Genomic DNA, 14,625 nt, shown 5'->3' with positions numbered 1-14,625 from the left:
CATCCTCACTCATGTCTTGGACAGCAGAGCTATCTTAATGTCTCATGTCTCAGAGAGCTGAACTACCATCCTCACTCATGTCTTGGGCAGCAGAGCTATCTTAATGTCTCATGTCTCAGACAGCTGAACTACCATCCTCACTCATGTCTTGGACAGCAGAGCTATCTTAATGTCTCATGTCTCAGAGAGCTGAACTACCATCCTCACTCATGTCTTGGGAAGCAGAGCTATCTTAATGTCTCATGTCTCAGACAGCTGAACTACCATCCTCACTCATGTCTTGGGCAGCAGAGCTATCTTAATGTCTCATGTCTCAGACAGCTGAACTACCATCCTCACTCATGTCCTGGACAGCAGAGCTATCTTAATGTCTCATGTCTCAGAGAGCTGAACTACCATCCTCACTCATGTCTTGGAAAGCAGAGCTATCTTAATGGCCCATGTCTCAGACAGCTGAACTACCATCCTCACTCATGTCTTGGACAGCAGAGCTATCTTAATGTCTTATGTCTCAGACAGCTGAACTACCATCTTCACTCATGTCTTGGACAGCAGAGCTATCCTAATGTCTTATGTCTCAGACAGCTGAACTACCATCCTCACTCATGTCTTGGACAGCAGAGCTATCTTAATGTCTTATGTCTCAGACAGCTGAACTACCATCCTCACTCATGTCTTGGGCAGCAGAGCTATCTTAATGTCTCATGTCTCAGACAGCTGAACTACCATCCTCACTCATGTCTTGGACAGCAGAGCTATCTTAATGTCTCATGTCTCAGAGAGCTGAACTACCATCCTCACTCATGTCTTGGGAAGCAGAGCTATCTTAATGTCTCATGTCTCAGACAGCTGAACTACCATCCTCACTCATGTCTTGGACAGCAGAGCTATCTTAATGTCTCATGTCTCAGAGAGCTGAACTACCATCCTCACTCATGTCTTGGGCAGCAGAGCTATCTTAATGTCTCATGTCTCAGACAGCTGAACTACCATCCTCACTCATGTCTTGGACAGCAGAGCTATCTTAATGTCTCATGTCTCAGAGAGCTGAACTACCATCCTCACTCATGTCTTGGAAAGCAGAGCTATCTTAATGGCCCATGTCTCAGACAGCTGAACTACCATCCTCACTCATGTCTTGGACAGCAGAGCTATCTTAATGTCTTATGTCTCAGACAGCTGAACTACCATCTTCACTCATGTCTTGGACAGCAGAGCTATCCTAATGTCTTATGTCTCAGACAGCTGAACTACCATCCTCACTCATGTCTTGGACAGCAGAGCTATCTTAATGTCTTATGTCTCAGACAGCTGAACTACCATCCTCACTCATGTCTTGGGCAGCAGAGCTATCTTAATGTCTCATGTCTCAGACAGCTGAACTACCATCCTCACTCATGTCTTGGACAGCAGAGCTATCTTAATGTCTCATGTCTCAGAGAGCTGAACTACCATCCTCACTCATGTCTTGGGAAGCAGAGCTATCTTAATGTCTCATGTCTCAGACAGCTGAACTACCATCCTCACTCATGTCTTGTAAAGCAGAGAGCAGCACTATCTTCTTCTCTTTGCTCTGGGACAGAGCAGCCGTCTTGTTGGCTCATATCTAGGACAGCAGAACTTTCCTCTTCGCTTGGGTCTTGTACAGCAGAGCTATCTCAGAGGCTCACATCTCTGACAGCAGAACTATCATCCTCTCTAGTAGCTCTGACAGCAGAGATAGCTCATAGTTCAGATGGAACTATCATCCTTTCTAATTGCTAGGATATCAGTCCCTGGCTCATGACAGAGATGTAGGCATTATTATCCTCCTTAATATACTGAACAGCAGAACTATCCTTCCTCTTGAGATACCCTGGCACGCCTCTGCCCTGTGGTTACCTTATTTCTCCTTTTTCATATGGGTGGGGCAGAGTGATGCACCATTTCCTCTGCAGACAAATGATGATCACAGGCATCGTGGTCCCAGAGAGGCAAAGAGACAGGCCACAGGAGCAGAGCAGGCAGACAGGGAAGGACTGAGAGAGTGGGAGAGGAGGCAAGGGGGCAGCGAGGAAAGCGCAGGCGCCAGGGAGTGAGAAGACCGAAAAAGAAGCAAAACAAAGAGAGTAGTAAAGAAAGGCAGGACGACAAAAAAGCAGAGAGGGACGTGGGAGAGAGAGAGAGAGAGAGAGAGAGAGAGAGAAGAGAGAGGGAGAGAGAGAGAGAGAGGGAGAAGAGAGAGGGAGAGAGAGAGAGAGAGAGAGAGAGAGAGACATATAACAGGAAGACCTGGGTGACAATAAGACAAGAGAAAGAGAAGCAGCCTGGGTTGTGGACGGCTAGGCCACTGGTTGGATGACCACGCCAGATGTTTTCCTCTTCCGTGCAAATCTGAAAGAGTGACCAGCCATTGTCCACTTTGCTGAAGATCTGTCTCTGTAAACCCTGAACCTGCGACCAGACCGTGTCCACTTGCAAACTTCCTTTCCATTCGGACCTGAAGCAGTGACCAGACATTGCCCACTTCAGTGAGCACCCCGGTGTTCGAGCTAGAATCAGTGACCAGACCTTCTCCACTTCACTAAAGGCCCGGCGCTTCAGGCCTGAAGCAGTGACCAGACTTTTCACACTCGGCCAGAGGTATTCCTGTGCAGCCCTCCAGCAGTGACCGACCCTGCCCGCTTGCTGAATATCTCCTGAAGCAGTGAACCTCGGCTGCAGACCGCACTGCCCGGCGCCGGCCCTGACATGCAGGCCGTCCTCCGCTGCCTTTTATTCTCCGCTGTCCTCGTGCAAGGTAACATATTTGACTCATAATGCCATTAACAAAATGACTGACTCATTGATTTAACTCTTGATTGATTGTAACTTTTATAAAGCGCGCTGCTCCCCACATTGGTGTCCGGCGCTGGAATTCAGTAGAAAGAAAAGGGCAAACACAGAGATTAAAATTAAAAAGTAAATATGGTCGCTTTAAGATCCCATCTGAGCACAGTGTAAGTCAAGATGGAACATGAAGGGGAGGGCAGGTTGCCCCAGAGGGTCTCCCTGAGACAGCAGAAGGGAGGCCTCCCGCTGTAGATTTCTTTATTCAAGGGAAGCAGATTCGTTGAGTGGAATCTAAGCATGCGAGAAGAAGCACAACATTTCTGTTTTTCGGGGCCCCTCTTAGGGACAGTTTTGAATGTATGATCCTAATTCAGCTCTTTCATGCATTCTTTGGCCTGGTCATGGGCAGGGCACAAGCACAGTGGTCCAAACTCTAAGGGGCAGATTTAAAAGCCCTGTGCAACACTTTTGCGCCACTGTTGCATCACTTTTGTGGCGCAGTGGCGGCGTAAACAATGCAGCCAATTTACAATGTGATGTATTTAGGGAGATGCGCCACGTTGTAAAGCCCTGTGTCACATTATACCTGCGTCAGGTATAATGTATGCAGGGTGGGCGTTTCCATGCAGGAAATCCTTATAAAAGTGACGCCGTAAAATGTACAAGATTTCACTGCGCAACTTCTAGGACGGCACTGTGTCAAAACCTAACGCCTGCTTGAAGCAGTCGTATGGACTGACGCATGAAAATAAGTCTAGGCCTCGACATGCATTGCTGGAGTTGTGTCATACTTGCGACACAACCAGCAATGCATGACTGTTGGGCCAACAGATGTGTCTAAATTGTCCTGAGTGGGAGTGGGGTTCAGTCAGTCAAAATAATCTTTAATTGGTTAATTAAAACCATAACAGATACACACAGCACAATTAAAATAAATCAGCAAGAGTTAAAACTGCCATGGTGGATGCCGAGCAGCAACCAAAGCATCAAGGATAAAATTCATATCAATGCTTCGAAGGCACAACATTGTCTAAAATGCAAAGATAATTAATAATTTGCTAAAATAAAATGTATAAAAAGACAAGACAATGACACAAACCTAAAAATATATCATAAAATAGCCTTAAAAATAAAATCATGGGATGTATGCATATGGCAGTCACCCCCTTCTTTTTTTAATCCTGACAGCCTTCGTTAAAAACCTTGCTACATTAAAACAAACATATACATTACATTACAATTGTAAAAAATATAAGAGCTGGTCTAGCCTGCGTGAACTGCTGCCCTCTCAGAAGTAGAAGAATGAATTGTCTGCGGGGATCACAAATAAAATCTCGAAACAGGACAAAATGTAGAGTGTCCTGGTCTGAAAAATGAATGCAGCCTCATACAGGTAAATTATCAACTATGATCCACCCTATAGGATCCGCTGAAAACCAGTGGATTTGATTCAGTCTAAAATGAGTCAACATTAAACGAGGGGGATTCATCACTGCTTGAGGGTCCCACTCACTGATGGAGGGTCTTTCTTGAATTGGGTCTGTTGGGCTGCAAGGTGTCCTAGGGGCCTGATAGCAAGCTACAACTGCAAGGACCAGCAGCCCCCCCATACCCCAGTGCCTTGAGACCCTCACAGGTGAGGAGCCGTGCTATACAAGCCCCTGATTGATTGATTGATTGATTTTTGATTGATTGATTGATTGATTGCCAGGGATTGCACTTACAAGTGGTGAGATGTTTTAGCACACGATGTTAAGGCCAGCTGTGATAAAGATGGTAAATTCTGGCAGGTCAAATTTACATAATTTACCAAGGGGAGAAGGACTAGTATTTACAGTGGCAAGAATTTTGGTGTGGTAAACACCAAAATATGCATGTTAGTCCTCAAAAGCTCAGAAGAAGCACTAATTAATGCATTCAAACATCTTGGTGTCGGATTTTTATCAGATGCAATCAGGCTCTTTTTGTCTTCTTCAGCCAGATTCAAAGGCATCTACCATTCTCCCCACGCACAGTCTCCTCATAACGTTTTAGACTACGGCACTCACCAAACATTTGGAAAAGATTTACTTGAATCCACAGAGTATTTTGAGAGCAATATTGCTAATGTTTTTATCAATAAATATTGGCAAAGACCAAAGATCTGGCTTTTTGATATAAATGTGCTTCTTCGTTGATTATCAAGTCTAAAAGAGTGTGTGCACACGGGTGCTTGTGTGCATGTAAGTGAGAATGGATGTATGCAAGATTGAATCAGTGGTTGGAGAGGTGAGTATTCCACAGACAGACACATGAATAGGCGAGTGCATAGATAAGTGAGTGAATAGGTGGATAGTTGGTTGAATGCATGAGTACCAAATGAGAGATTCTGGTGATAACAATGGATGTAGCTGAAAAACGAAATACAGTCTTAAACATGTGACGATAAAATGTAAATTTATGTGAGACTCAGCGGATCATGCAGACGACAACTTTCTAAAGTTGCAAGGAATGTGTAATTTTATCATTTAATGTGCTTAAAGTATCTGAAACAAGAGAAAGTGGAAAACAATACATTGTATGACGTGAACCTAGCCAGAAAGAAGTTGAGATTTGTAAAGAGTCATAGGCAAAGATACAGTTAATAAGCAGCGGCGGCTGGCAAGGATCGGGGGTGGCGCGGCAGGGAGGGCGAGCCGGGGGAAAGAAAAAGTCAATACCGCGTACCTCTTCCCTGTGTCTCTCTTCCTCGCTGCATCTATCCTCCTCGTCCTTCCCTCTGCTGGAAAAGGAAGCACCCATGCTTCTAGGCTCCCCTGAGCCAATCACAACAGTGCAGTGCAGCGTTTTGATTGGTCTGAGCGCTGTGGTTCGGCTCTCAGACAGGAACTGGGGGTCTGGGCATGTTCTCCACTCAAGCTGTAATACAGCCTGGGTGGAGTACCTGCAAAGTGCGCATGAATGTTTGGCCGGTCCAAGACAGCCGGGCAAACATTCATGCGCACTTTACAGAGTGCCCACTACTCCTCCCCTGCTGTGAGCAGAGGAGCCCCGCCCGACTCACCAAGCTGCCACACTGCAGCAGCAGGATAATATAAAATGATAAAAACATAGAGATTATCATTTTATATTTAATAAAATGTCAATAACATTGAGTTATCTTCATTTTATGTTTCCTTTATTCACACTGCTTAAAAGCAGTGGGGCGATGCTCCTCTGCCTTAGCGGAGGAGCCGCCACTGTTAATAAATGCTTGGAGGGGGAGCTTGGTTCTCAGAGTCGAGGCGGACTATTACTTTGTTGTAACACAGTGTTCTTCAAAGAACTGTGTCCAAATCTGTTCCTAAATTGGATCAAGGTTGGGCCACTCTTGATGGATACAAAAATGTTGTACTAAATCCTGGGTGCATACATGGAGTAGGCCTGTTGTCTTTTTTTTAGGTCTGGCTTTAGACAAGACCTTTTGATTTTACCAAAATATAAATAATATACCTAGAAACAGGGGCTTTCAGCTATCCCTCCTCATCCATTGGTCTGATGTTGTGTCATACATATTTTGCTTCTGTGCACTACAGCATATAACATGGGGAAAGGGGTCAGCCTCCCTAAGCCACTGATTAGCTTCATTATGCTCTCTTTCAGGGAGCAGATCTATTTACAAGCTAGTTATCTTCAGTGCCAGTGTTTTCTTTTTACTTTATAATTACTTTGGTGTTGCTTTTGTGTTTAGAGTCTAATGTGATTGCAGGACACTTCCGATGCACAATCTATCTTTATCAGATCCCAGCTTCCTTATGGAGAGTGTTGCTTTGCTGACTGCAGCTGTTTCACAGCATACCAGGTTGTGTACATTTGAAACTGTTGTGTGTAACATTATCCTCTTTTTACTTTTTTTCTTTCCTTTCTTCTTTCCTTCCTAATTTCTTACCTTCTTTTGCTTTTATTCTTTCATTCTCCCTTCTCTATTTCTTCATTTTTTCTTTCTTTCTTACTCTTTTCTTCTCTCTTTCTTTCCATCCTTCTTTCCTTCTCTTTCTTTTTCTCATTCCTTTCTTCTTTTCCCTTTTTCTTCATGTGGTTGGTGTCATTCACATTTTTCTTCCACCCACTCCTGCATGCATAAAAGGGGAATATATCAGCCACCTTCACCCTTTAACTGACTCCACTATGAGTTATGAAATGCCACCCTTCCAGGAGGAACACATCAACACACAAAATACTTCCCTTTAGTGCGAGGAAGAAACCATGTTAATGAGTGGCTTTAAAAAAAAAACACCTTTTTTCCAGTAGCAAAATATTTTTGGGGATAGAAGAGGTTGTGGCAAAGGTTTGCACAAACTATGAGATAACAAAAAAAAGAATTGCCAGAAAGCTGGCGGGCAAAGCCTGACCTATTGCCTTTGCCAATGCATGTTTTTATTTGCACTTCTTCACCTCAGTCTGGTAGTTGGTGTCCTGGCTGCTGTGCTGAGAGTCTCAAACGTGATGAGATACAAAAATACAGATACAGGCTTTACAAATGGCAATAAATAAATAAATAAATAAATAAATAAATAAATGAGCGTGCCACCCAGATGGGTGGAGACACGGCCATGATGGCTTTGTAGATGATACAGTCGGTTTTGCAGTTGATGTGAATGACAGTGTGAGTGAGTGGATTTCCATCAAAGTTGTTCCTTACTACTGCCAAAACAAGCTGAAGATAAATGTGTTATGTTGTAGCATCTTCTGTTTCCTGAAGGAAAAAATGCTTTGGGCTTGCTATTTGCATCCCAAAGTGCACATGTTTCTTTGCCACATTGTTTAGTCCTGCTGATTGGGGTGGTGGGTGCCAAGACAGAAAATTAGCACAGATATAGGCATTCAGGGTGGTATGTCAAAGAGTATAACATGCCTCCAGCCACCTCCAGCAACATCACTGTGAGAAGTTGGCCTGGCATATGCTGTCCACTATTCTAGTGGGCACCTTGCACCAGTCCAAATGACCCTTATTGATGGTAGGTTAAAGACAACCTTTATAGAAAGCTATCCTAGTGGTAGCTTTGGAGAGGAGCCTTCGGGCTAAGTCTTGAAGGAATGTAAAGCAGCTTGTTTTACCAGTCTATAATCTTGTGGATGAGCAAATGAAAGGAGAACCACACCAGGTAAATATATAAAATGAGTAGTAAGTTTAGGATTTAGTCTTAAGTTCATTCTGTGAATCGGGCCCTATGTATTTATTCTAAACACACCCCACTAGCCTCTTTATGAGGCTAGAGGCAAAAGTACATTCAGTAAACTTAATAACACACAGTAAATTAGCACAATATACATTGAGCCCTAGGGGCATACCAAACCATATATTAAGAAAGTGGTATAAGAACCATGACTTGCATAGATGCAAATCCTAGAGCCTGTAGAACCGCTGGGGCCACCAGGAACCACCTAAGGTAGTGACACAGGGGCCCCACAGGGGACGCGTGCAGTGTGAGAACACAGCCGCGAATCACCATTAACTTCTATGGGAAAAGTCGTGATTGGAATTTTAAAGATAAAGGACACTTAGAGGAGGACTTTGAGCAAACCCCTATACACTTAAGGGGTTCTAGAGCCAACACCCACGGGAGCACAGTAGTTCTTGAGTTACCTCACCCAGGACCGCTGGGTGCATAGGTGTCTTTTGTTGTCAGGTTTCGTTGTTTTCAATGGCAATCTGCTTCAAAGTCCTGCTGCTGAAGAAGTGGAAAGTGTCCAGTGTGATCCAAGACTGGATCGAAGATGAGAAGAACCTGAAAGCAGCGGGGACAGAGTCTGGGTCTCTAGCTTGTGACCAGGGGCACGATAGTTGAATGCCCACAGATGTCGGGTGATTTCAGGTGAAACAGGTGAAGCTTGACTCTTCAGCCACGATGACCAGGAGGCGTCGATGATAACCAGGCGCTGGATTCGAGCTGTCCCACAAAGGATGTCGACTTCTATGGTGTCGGTGCCTGGATTAGACCCAACAAGCCTTAACAACAGCAACCCACGCAGGAATCAAAGAAATGCTTTGGTGCAGACCAGCAAGGTCTGAGGGACTCACCACTCAGGGGGAGTCAGGGCACGTCTGGGGCAATCAGGGAAGCCCAAGAAAAATCAGAGTTGGCTTCACAGGGACCCACCAGTCGACGGATCAGGGATCGCAAAGGAGCCTTGAGCGAAAATGCAAGAAGGGGGCTCACTGAACACTCGTGGAGTGTAGGCCCGCAATCTTCGGTGCAGATGGTGCTCGGGCTTGGGCTACAAGTAACCCAAACACAACTTCAGGAAATGTCGAGAAGTTGATGCACTCGCAAATGTGCGCGGTGTCCAGGGTTTCCGGTTCCACGTCACTCACGAGGGCTGCGGGTCTCAGGTTTGCTGGGGACTTGAGTCGGCCTCTGAGAAGTCTGGAAATCATTTTATTGTGTCGCAAATACTTCAGAGTCCAGTGGTAGTTTCAGAAATGCTGACTGGCAAGATGCTTCGTTGGTAACTGCTTGAGCAGGGGAGTCACTCCTTGACCCCAAGGGAGATACTTCCATCCTCTAGTCTAGTCTTTAGTAGAGAGTCGTAGTCTCAGGATTCAATTTCAGAGTTTCGTCAAGGTGTAATCTAAAGTCCTGTTGCCAGGGGTCCCTTACTTATACTGAGAAAGGGGGTTGGACATACTCTGGGGGCCCATCTATGAGAGGGTCTGGAAAGAGGGGTGGCTACACCCATTTCCTTTGTCCAGTTTCACGCCAGAGCAGGGGCTGGTAGCCCCTGCACCCGGTTTGAACTGGACTATGCTAAGGGACACCAAATGTGCCCCCAGTGCAGACTTCAAAGCACTCTCAGAGTGCACCCACCCAGCCCCAATACACTAATGCCTGTCTGGGAGTTGGTTACACCTCCCTGTGACAGGACACCTATTGTCCAGGCCTCCCCTGCCAGAGTTTCAGTCAGCAGCAGGATGCCAGACTTGTGTCGGGGGCTGCAGCATCCATTTTGTGACGCCAGGGCTCTTTAAAACTATTACCGTTTAGACCAGTGTGTACATGTCTCTCCCTCTAGAAGGGTGGAATTCTATCCCCGCCACCAGCACTGGTGGGGGGGAGGGGAGGTCAAGGGGTAGGATTCCAAAGTGTTTGACACCAAACACGACATGTTTCCATGAACCCATTCCAAAGTTAGCATTTACCACAAGGTTATAATCCACTTAAGAGTGTATGGTCTGGCTGCATCACAGAATAGCCTCAAAGAATAGGCTCCGAAAGCTGCAGAGGTGCCCAGCTCATGCATGAACACCCTCTCACACAAAACCAAGAACCCTGCATTCAGGATTGATAAGGCCTGCCATAAGAGTGACTGACAGTAGGTTTATATGTGTCAGTGATTGAAGTTAGATATAGGTAACCTATATCTTAGCAAGGGGTGCATCCACCACATACCCAGGCTGCAGTAGCAGTCCTATTGTGTCATTTTGGAAGGCTTCTCAGGGGTGGCATCATACATGCTTAAGCCCCTGGTAGGTAGGCATGGGCGGAAAATCCGTTTCGCTCGCGGATTTTGCGGATTTTCGGTAAATTCGCAATCCGCGAGATTCGCGAATCTCCCGCAAAATCCGCAAATCCGCGAGCAGCGGATTTTGCTCGCACTGCTCGCACTGTTCGCGTGAGTTCGCGGCTTCCTAGTACAACTTCGCGCCCCGCGAATAAGTGCAAAATTGCAGAAATACGATTTTAGCAAAACTGAAAGTACTTACCAGGTTCAAAAGTTCAGGCTCATCATTAGTAGCCATTTCCTGTAGTGCTTCCTGAGGGGCCCCTCCAGAGTTCAGTTGCCAGTTGCAACTATTATGTGACCCTGCTCTGAACCTCAGAATAGTTACACATATGCCACAAAGGTCCTGAATTACAGCTAAGGGAGACAAGCAGGAGCCAGGCTGGAGGTTCAAATCCATTAATCAGCCCCTAATTCATTATTGTCAGTTGGGGCAGGGCAGGTGTTGTAACTAATTTTGCAACAATGAAAGCACTTAGCAAGTTCAAAAGATCACTAATCAGGAAGCACTAAGGAAGCAGGTGCCAGCTAAAAAAATATTCTGTGACACATTAATCAGCCCCAAATTAATTCAGGTCACTTGAGGCAGGGAAGGTGTGCTTGCGTTGCCACAATAATGTACACTGCTGGACAACCAGAGGGTGCTGTGATGAAACAGAGGGTGGCATAGGTGGGCCAGAGGGTGGCATGAGTAGTCAGAGAGTGGCAGTGGTGACAGAGAGTGGCAGTGATGAAGAAGAGTGTCCCAAACAGGCTGGACACGTAGAAACAACAAGTTCGCTAAACTTGCGACCCGACAGGTAAGTTCGCAATTTGCGACATTGTACAAAACCCTCGCGAACTGGCAGAAACCCGCGCAAACACACAAAAAAAAAAATCCGCAAATTTGCGAGAATTCGCGGATTTTGCAGATTGCGAGTTCGCAAATCCGCAAAATTCGCGAACGCGAGATTCGCAAAATTCGCCCATGCTTACTGGTAGGCCTTTGGGGTACCTATGCCCTCAGTACCTCGTGTACCATATACCAGAGACTCACAAGGGTACCCCAGTAACCGAACTGGAGTGTACCTAACGTACATGGAATCAATTTAGAGAGGAAAGCAGATAGGCTGAGGTTCTGAATAGAAGGATCCCAGCCAAACTAAGTCAAAAACCATCAAAACACCATAAAAGTGGGGGCAACCATGCAGTCAGATTCCACCTTCCTACAATCACCCCTCACAATTCCTCTGCAACAAACTCTTGGAATCCTTTTGCAAAATCACTTCCATATATGACAACTATGGCTCTCAACTGGACCCCTTTGCCAGCGCAACTCAACTTCCCATCACGGCTGACGTGCACACCAATGAAACCATCGCCACCATAAATCAATCCACTCAGGAGCCCCTGTGCCCATTGTCCCATGCCTTTGCAAAATGATTCCTCTGGATCAGCGATGCTCTTACACCCATCCTCGATGCCTCCATAAAGTCAGCCACCTTCTTTCACACCTAGAAATATGTTACCATCACCCCCGCTCAAGAAACCTTCCAGTGACCCTACCATGTTCACAAACCACCAACCAATCTCTCTCCTACCCTACCGACCAAGGTCTTAGAGAAACTCATCAGCTGGTGCCTCACTGACAACCTCAACAACCAGGTCATCCTCAATGCCACACAGTCCAGTTTCAGGTCCAACCACAGGACAGAAATAGTGTTCATCCCTGCCAGAGATGAAATATCCACTTGATCAAAGAAGGAGGAGACATAGCAGCCCTCATCCTCCTGGACCTTTCTGCAGCATTTGACACGGTATCGCACCCCTTCCTCATCAGTTACCTACACGTGATTGGCATCCATGGATCCACTCTCCAGTGAGTTTGGTCCTTCTTAACAGATCGTACTGAAGCTGTCAGCCTGGCAACTTACTACTCAGAAGCTCATTTGTTGAGTGACTCACCCTTTTCAATGCATACACCTTGCCAACACCATGCGTACAGACAAAATCAACATCCTCCCCATCACTGATAATTCTCAAATCATACTTTCCCTTTCGCATAAGTCCCTCAATACAAGAATCAAGTTCTTCACCCACATGACCAAAGACACTAACTGCATGACAGCCAACTGTCTCAAGCTCAACACCGACAAGACAGAAGTAGTGATTTTAGCAATAGTAACTGACCATGGGATTTCAAGTGTTGGCCAGTGGAAGTTGGACCCACCCAGCATTCTCACCAGAAACCTTGGAATCATCATTGACAGCAAACTGGACATCATTGCACAAGTTAACGTCAATACTGCATGAAGATGCTCAGAAAGATTTTCGAATGGCCAGCAAAACCATGACTCAAATTCTTGTCACGAGCAAAGTGGACTACAGGAACACCTTCTACACCGGGATTACTAAACAACTCACCAGAAGACTATAAACCATCAAGAACTCTGCATCTAATGTTATTCTCAATCTCTCAAGCAAACCCCACATCACACCGCACCTGAGGGAACTCCACTGGGTCCCGATGCACAAACATGCCCAGTTCAAACTACTCACTCACACGTTCAAGTCTCTACAGAATTTATGCCCCACCTTCCTGAACAGTCACATCTCCTTGCACTGCCTCCCAGATTTATTTTTCTCCGGACTCCTACTCGCACACATCTCATGCATGCACAGAACTAGATCCAGAGGGTGGGCGTTCTCCGAAATCACTTCTAAAGTGGGGAATTATTACCCCACTTCTCATCTGACCATCCTTCTCTCTTCTTCAATTCTACAAGAAGATGAAGACCTGGCTATTCAACTCACCACTCTGCCCTCGGTAAGGCTAGACACAATCACCTGCTCAGGCTCAGCGCCAGGATACCCTCACAAATAAACATAACATAACATAAAATTCAGCAGCGGCCGGTGCATGTAAGCGCAGCGGGGCAGGCGGATGTCGAAAGATTACGGAATTGGTAAAATTAATTAAATAAATATATCCTACTCCGTTGCCCGCTGACACCACGAATGCCCGCCCTTGCCTGCCTCACTGCCCTGACCTGCACCGGCCCCTGCTAGGTACTTTTGTAGCTACAGGACTCACTTCTCAATCCTCAATGGGGGATCCAATGAGAGGCCTGTGAACAGGTAGATCCATAGGTCTATGGTCAGTGATTGTTCTGAATTCCTGTTTGTACAGATAGGGATGAAAGTCGGTCCATTTCCACTTGTTCAATATGTCTCCTTCTCTGCTATAAAGTAGCTGCCCACAGTACAGGGGTTCTCTGCAATTTAATCCTTGTGGTCTTTAGCTAGTGCTTTGGTGTGGATATAAAACCCCCCACCATGGGTAGACACCTCCAGCGGAGCTGGGCATGCCACAGAATTCCTGCTGGAGTATTCCCTTGCTGTTCCAGAGTGGAGATGACCTGCAAAGTTGACAGAATGTTTCCTGAAGAGCTACCTTGAAATATTTAGGGGCCATCAGTACCTGAGTTCTGATATTCAGCTTCAAGGCAATCCTATAAACTTTAAAAAGTAAGTTCCTTTGGTCAGAGCACTCGCTTTGTTGGGGCTGTGAGGCCAGTTCAGAGCAGTGTGTTTTCCCTCTTGCCCTGTAAAGTAACTCCCTCGTGACCTATCTATTATTTCATATGATTCAAACTATGAATTCAAACATGGGCTCTAAGGAAAACCAAAATTCAAAAACATATACATTGTACTTTACTGACTTTCTTTTATTTTACTGTTTTTCATTGATACTCTTTTCTTATCATCATTGTTTTCAACATACAGATGTATCAAAAATACATATTTATAATGTCCTTAACAATCTACAATACAAAATTAGTTTTCCACATTACAATATATTCACTCCCAGGTAGAGAACTAACACAACCATACCACTCATTCATGCATACATATCTATTATACTACATACATATCCCATTCACAACTCAATATATCTGTAAAGGTTAACACGTTTAGTTGGTTTTAGTCTCTGTGATCCTGTTCAGGGCTACTGCTTTCAGTAGGATTTTAAAAGGACTTGGTCGGCGCGTTTCGGTGGCATACGGCAACAATAGGAGCCACCTTCATCAGGATCTGCCAGATATAAAACAACTGTTTCTCTGCAACCTGGGATTTCTAACAGAGAATCTCCACTACTTAGGTAAAATCTTTTTTACTGAAGACTGGGAAAACACTAAAAGCAATATCCTTTACAGAAGAAGACCTGCTTCCAAGGGGCACCGTCTTCTATCCTGCTGATTACTATGGAGGCGAGTTGCTAAAAACCTACTTTCAGTTGAAAGCACCTTCACT

The 14,625-nt window shown here is 45.4% G+C and overlaps 1 protein-coding gene across 1 annotated transcript in view; it reads left to right on the top strand.

The window, feature by feature from the left end:
* The first annotated feature begins 1,967 nt into the window (after window positions 1-1,967).
* LOC147701050 (urokinase plasminogen activator surface receptor-like) overlaps window positions 1,968-14,625 on the top strand; it is a 248,043-nt gene continuing 235,385 nt past the window's right edge. The window contains exon 1 of the mRNA XM_086929846.1: window positions 1,968-2,779. Coding sequence (XP_086785972.1) covers window positions 2,731-2,779 — 49 coding nt within the window. The 5' untranslated portion in view covers window positions 1,968-2,730. The remainder of the gene's footprint in view (window positions 2,780-14,625) is intronic.

This window comes from Lissotriton vulgaris, chromosome 7 (assembly GCF_964263255.1).
Source record: "Lissotriton vulgaris chromosome 7, aLisVul1.2, whole genome shotgun sequence".
Taxonomy (NCBI): Eukaryota; Metazoa; Chordata; class Amphibia; order Caudata; family Salamandridae; genus Lissotriton; species Lissotriton vulgaris.
This window is presented reverse-complemented; position numbering and strand designations above follow the sequence as displayed.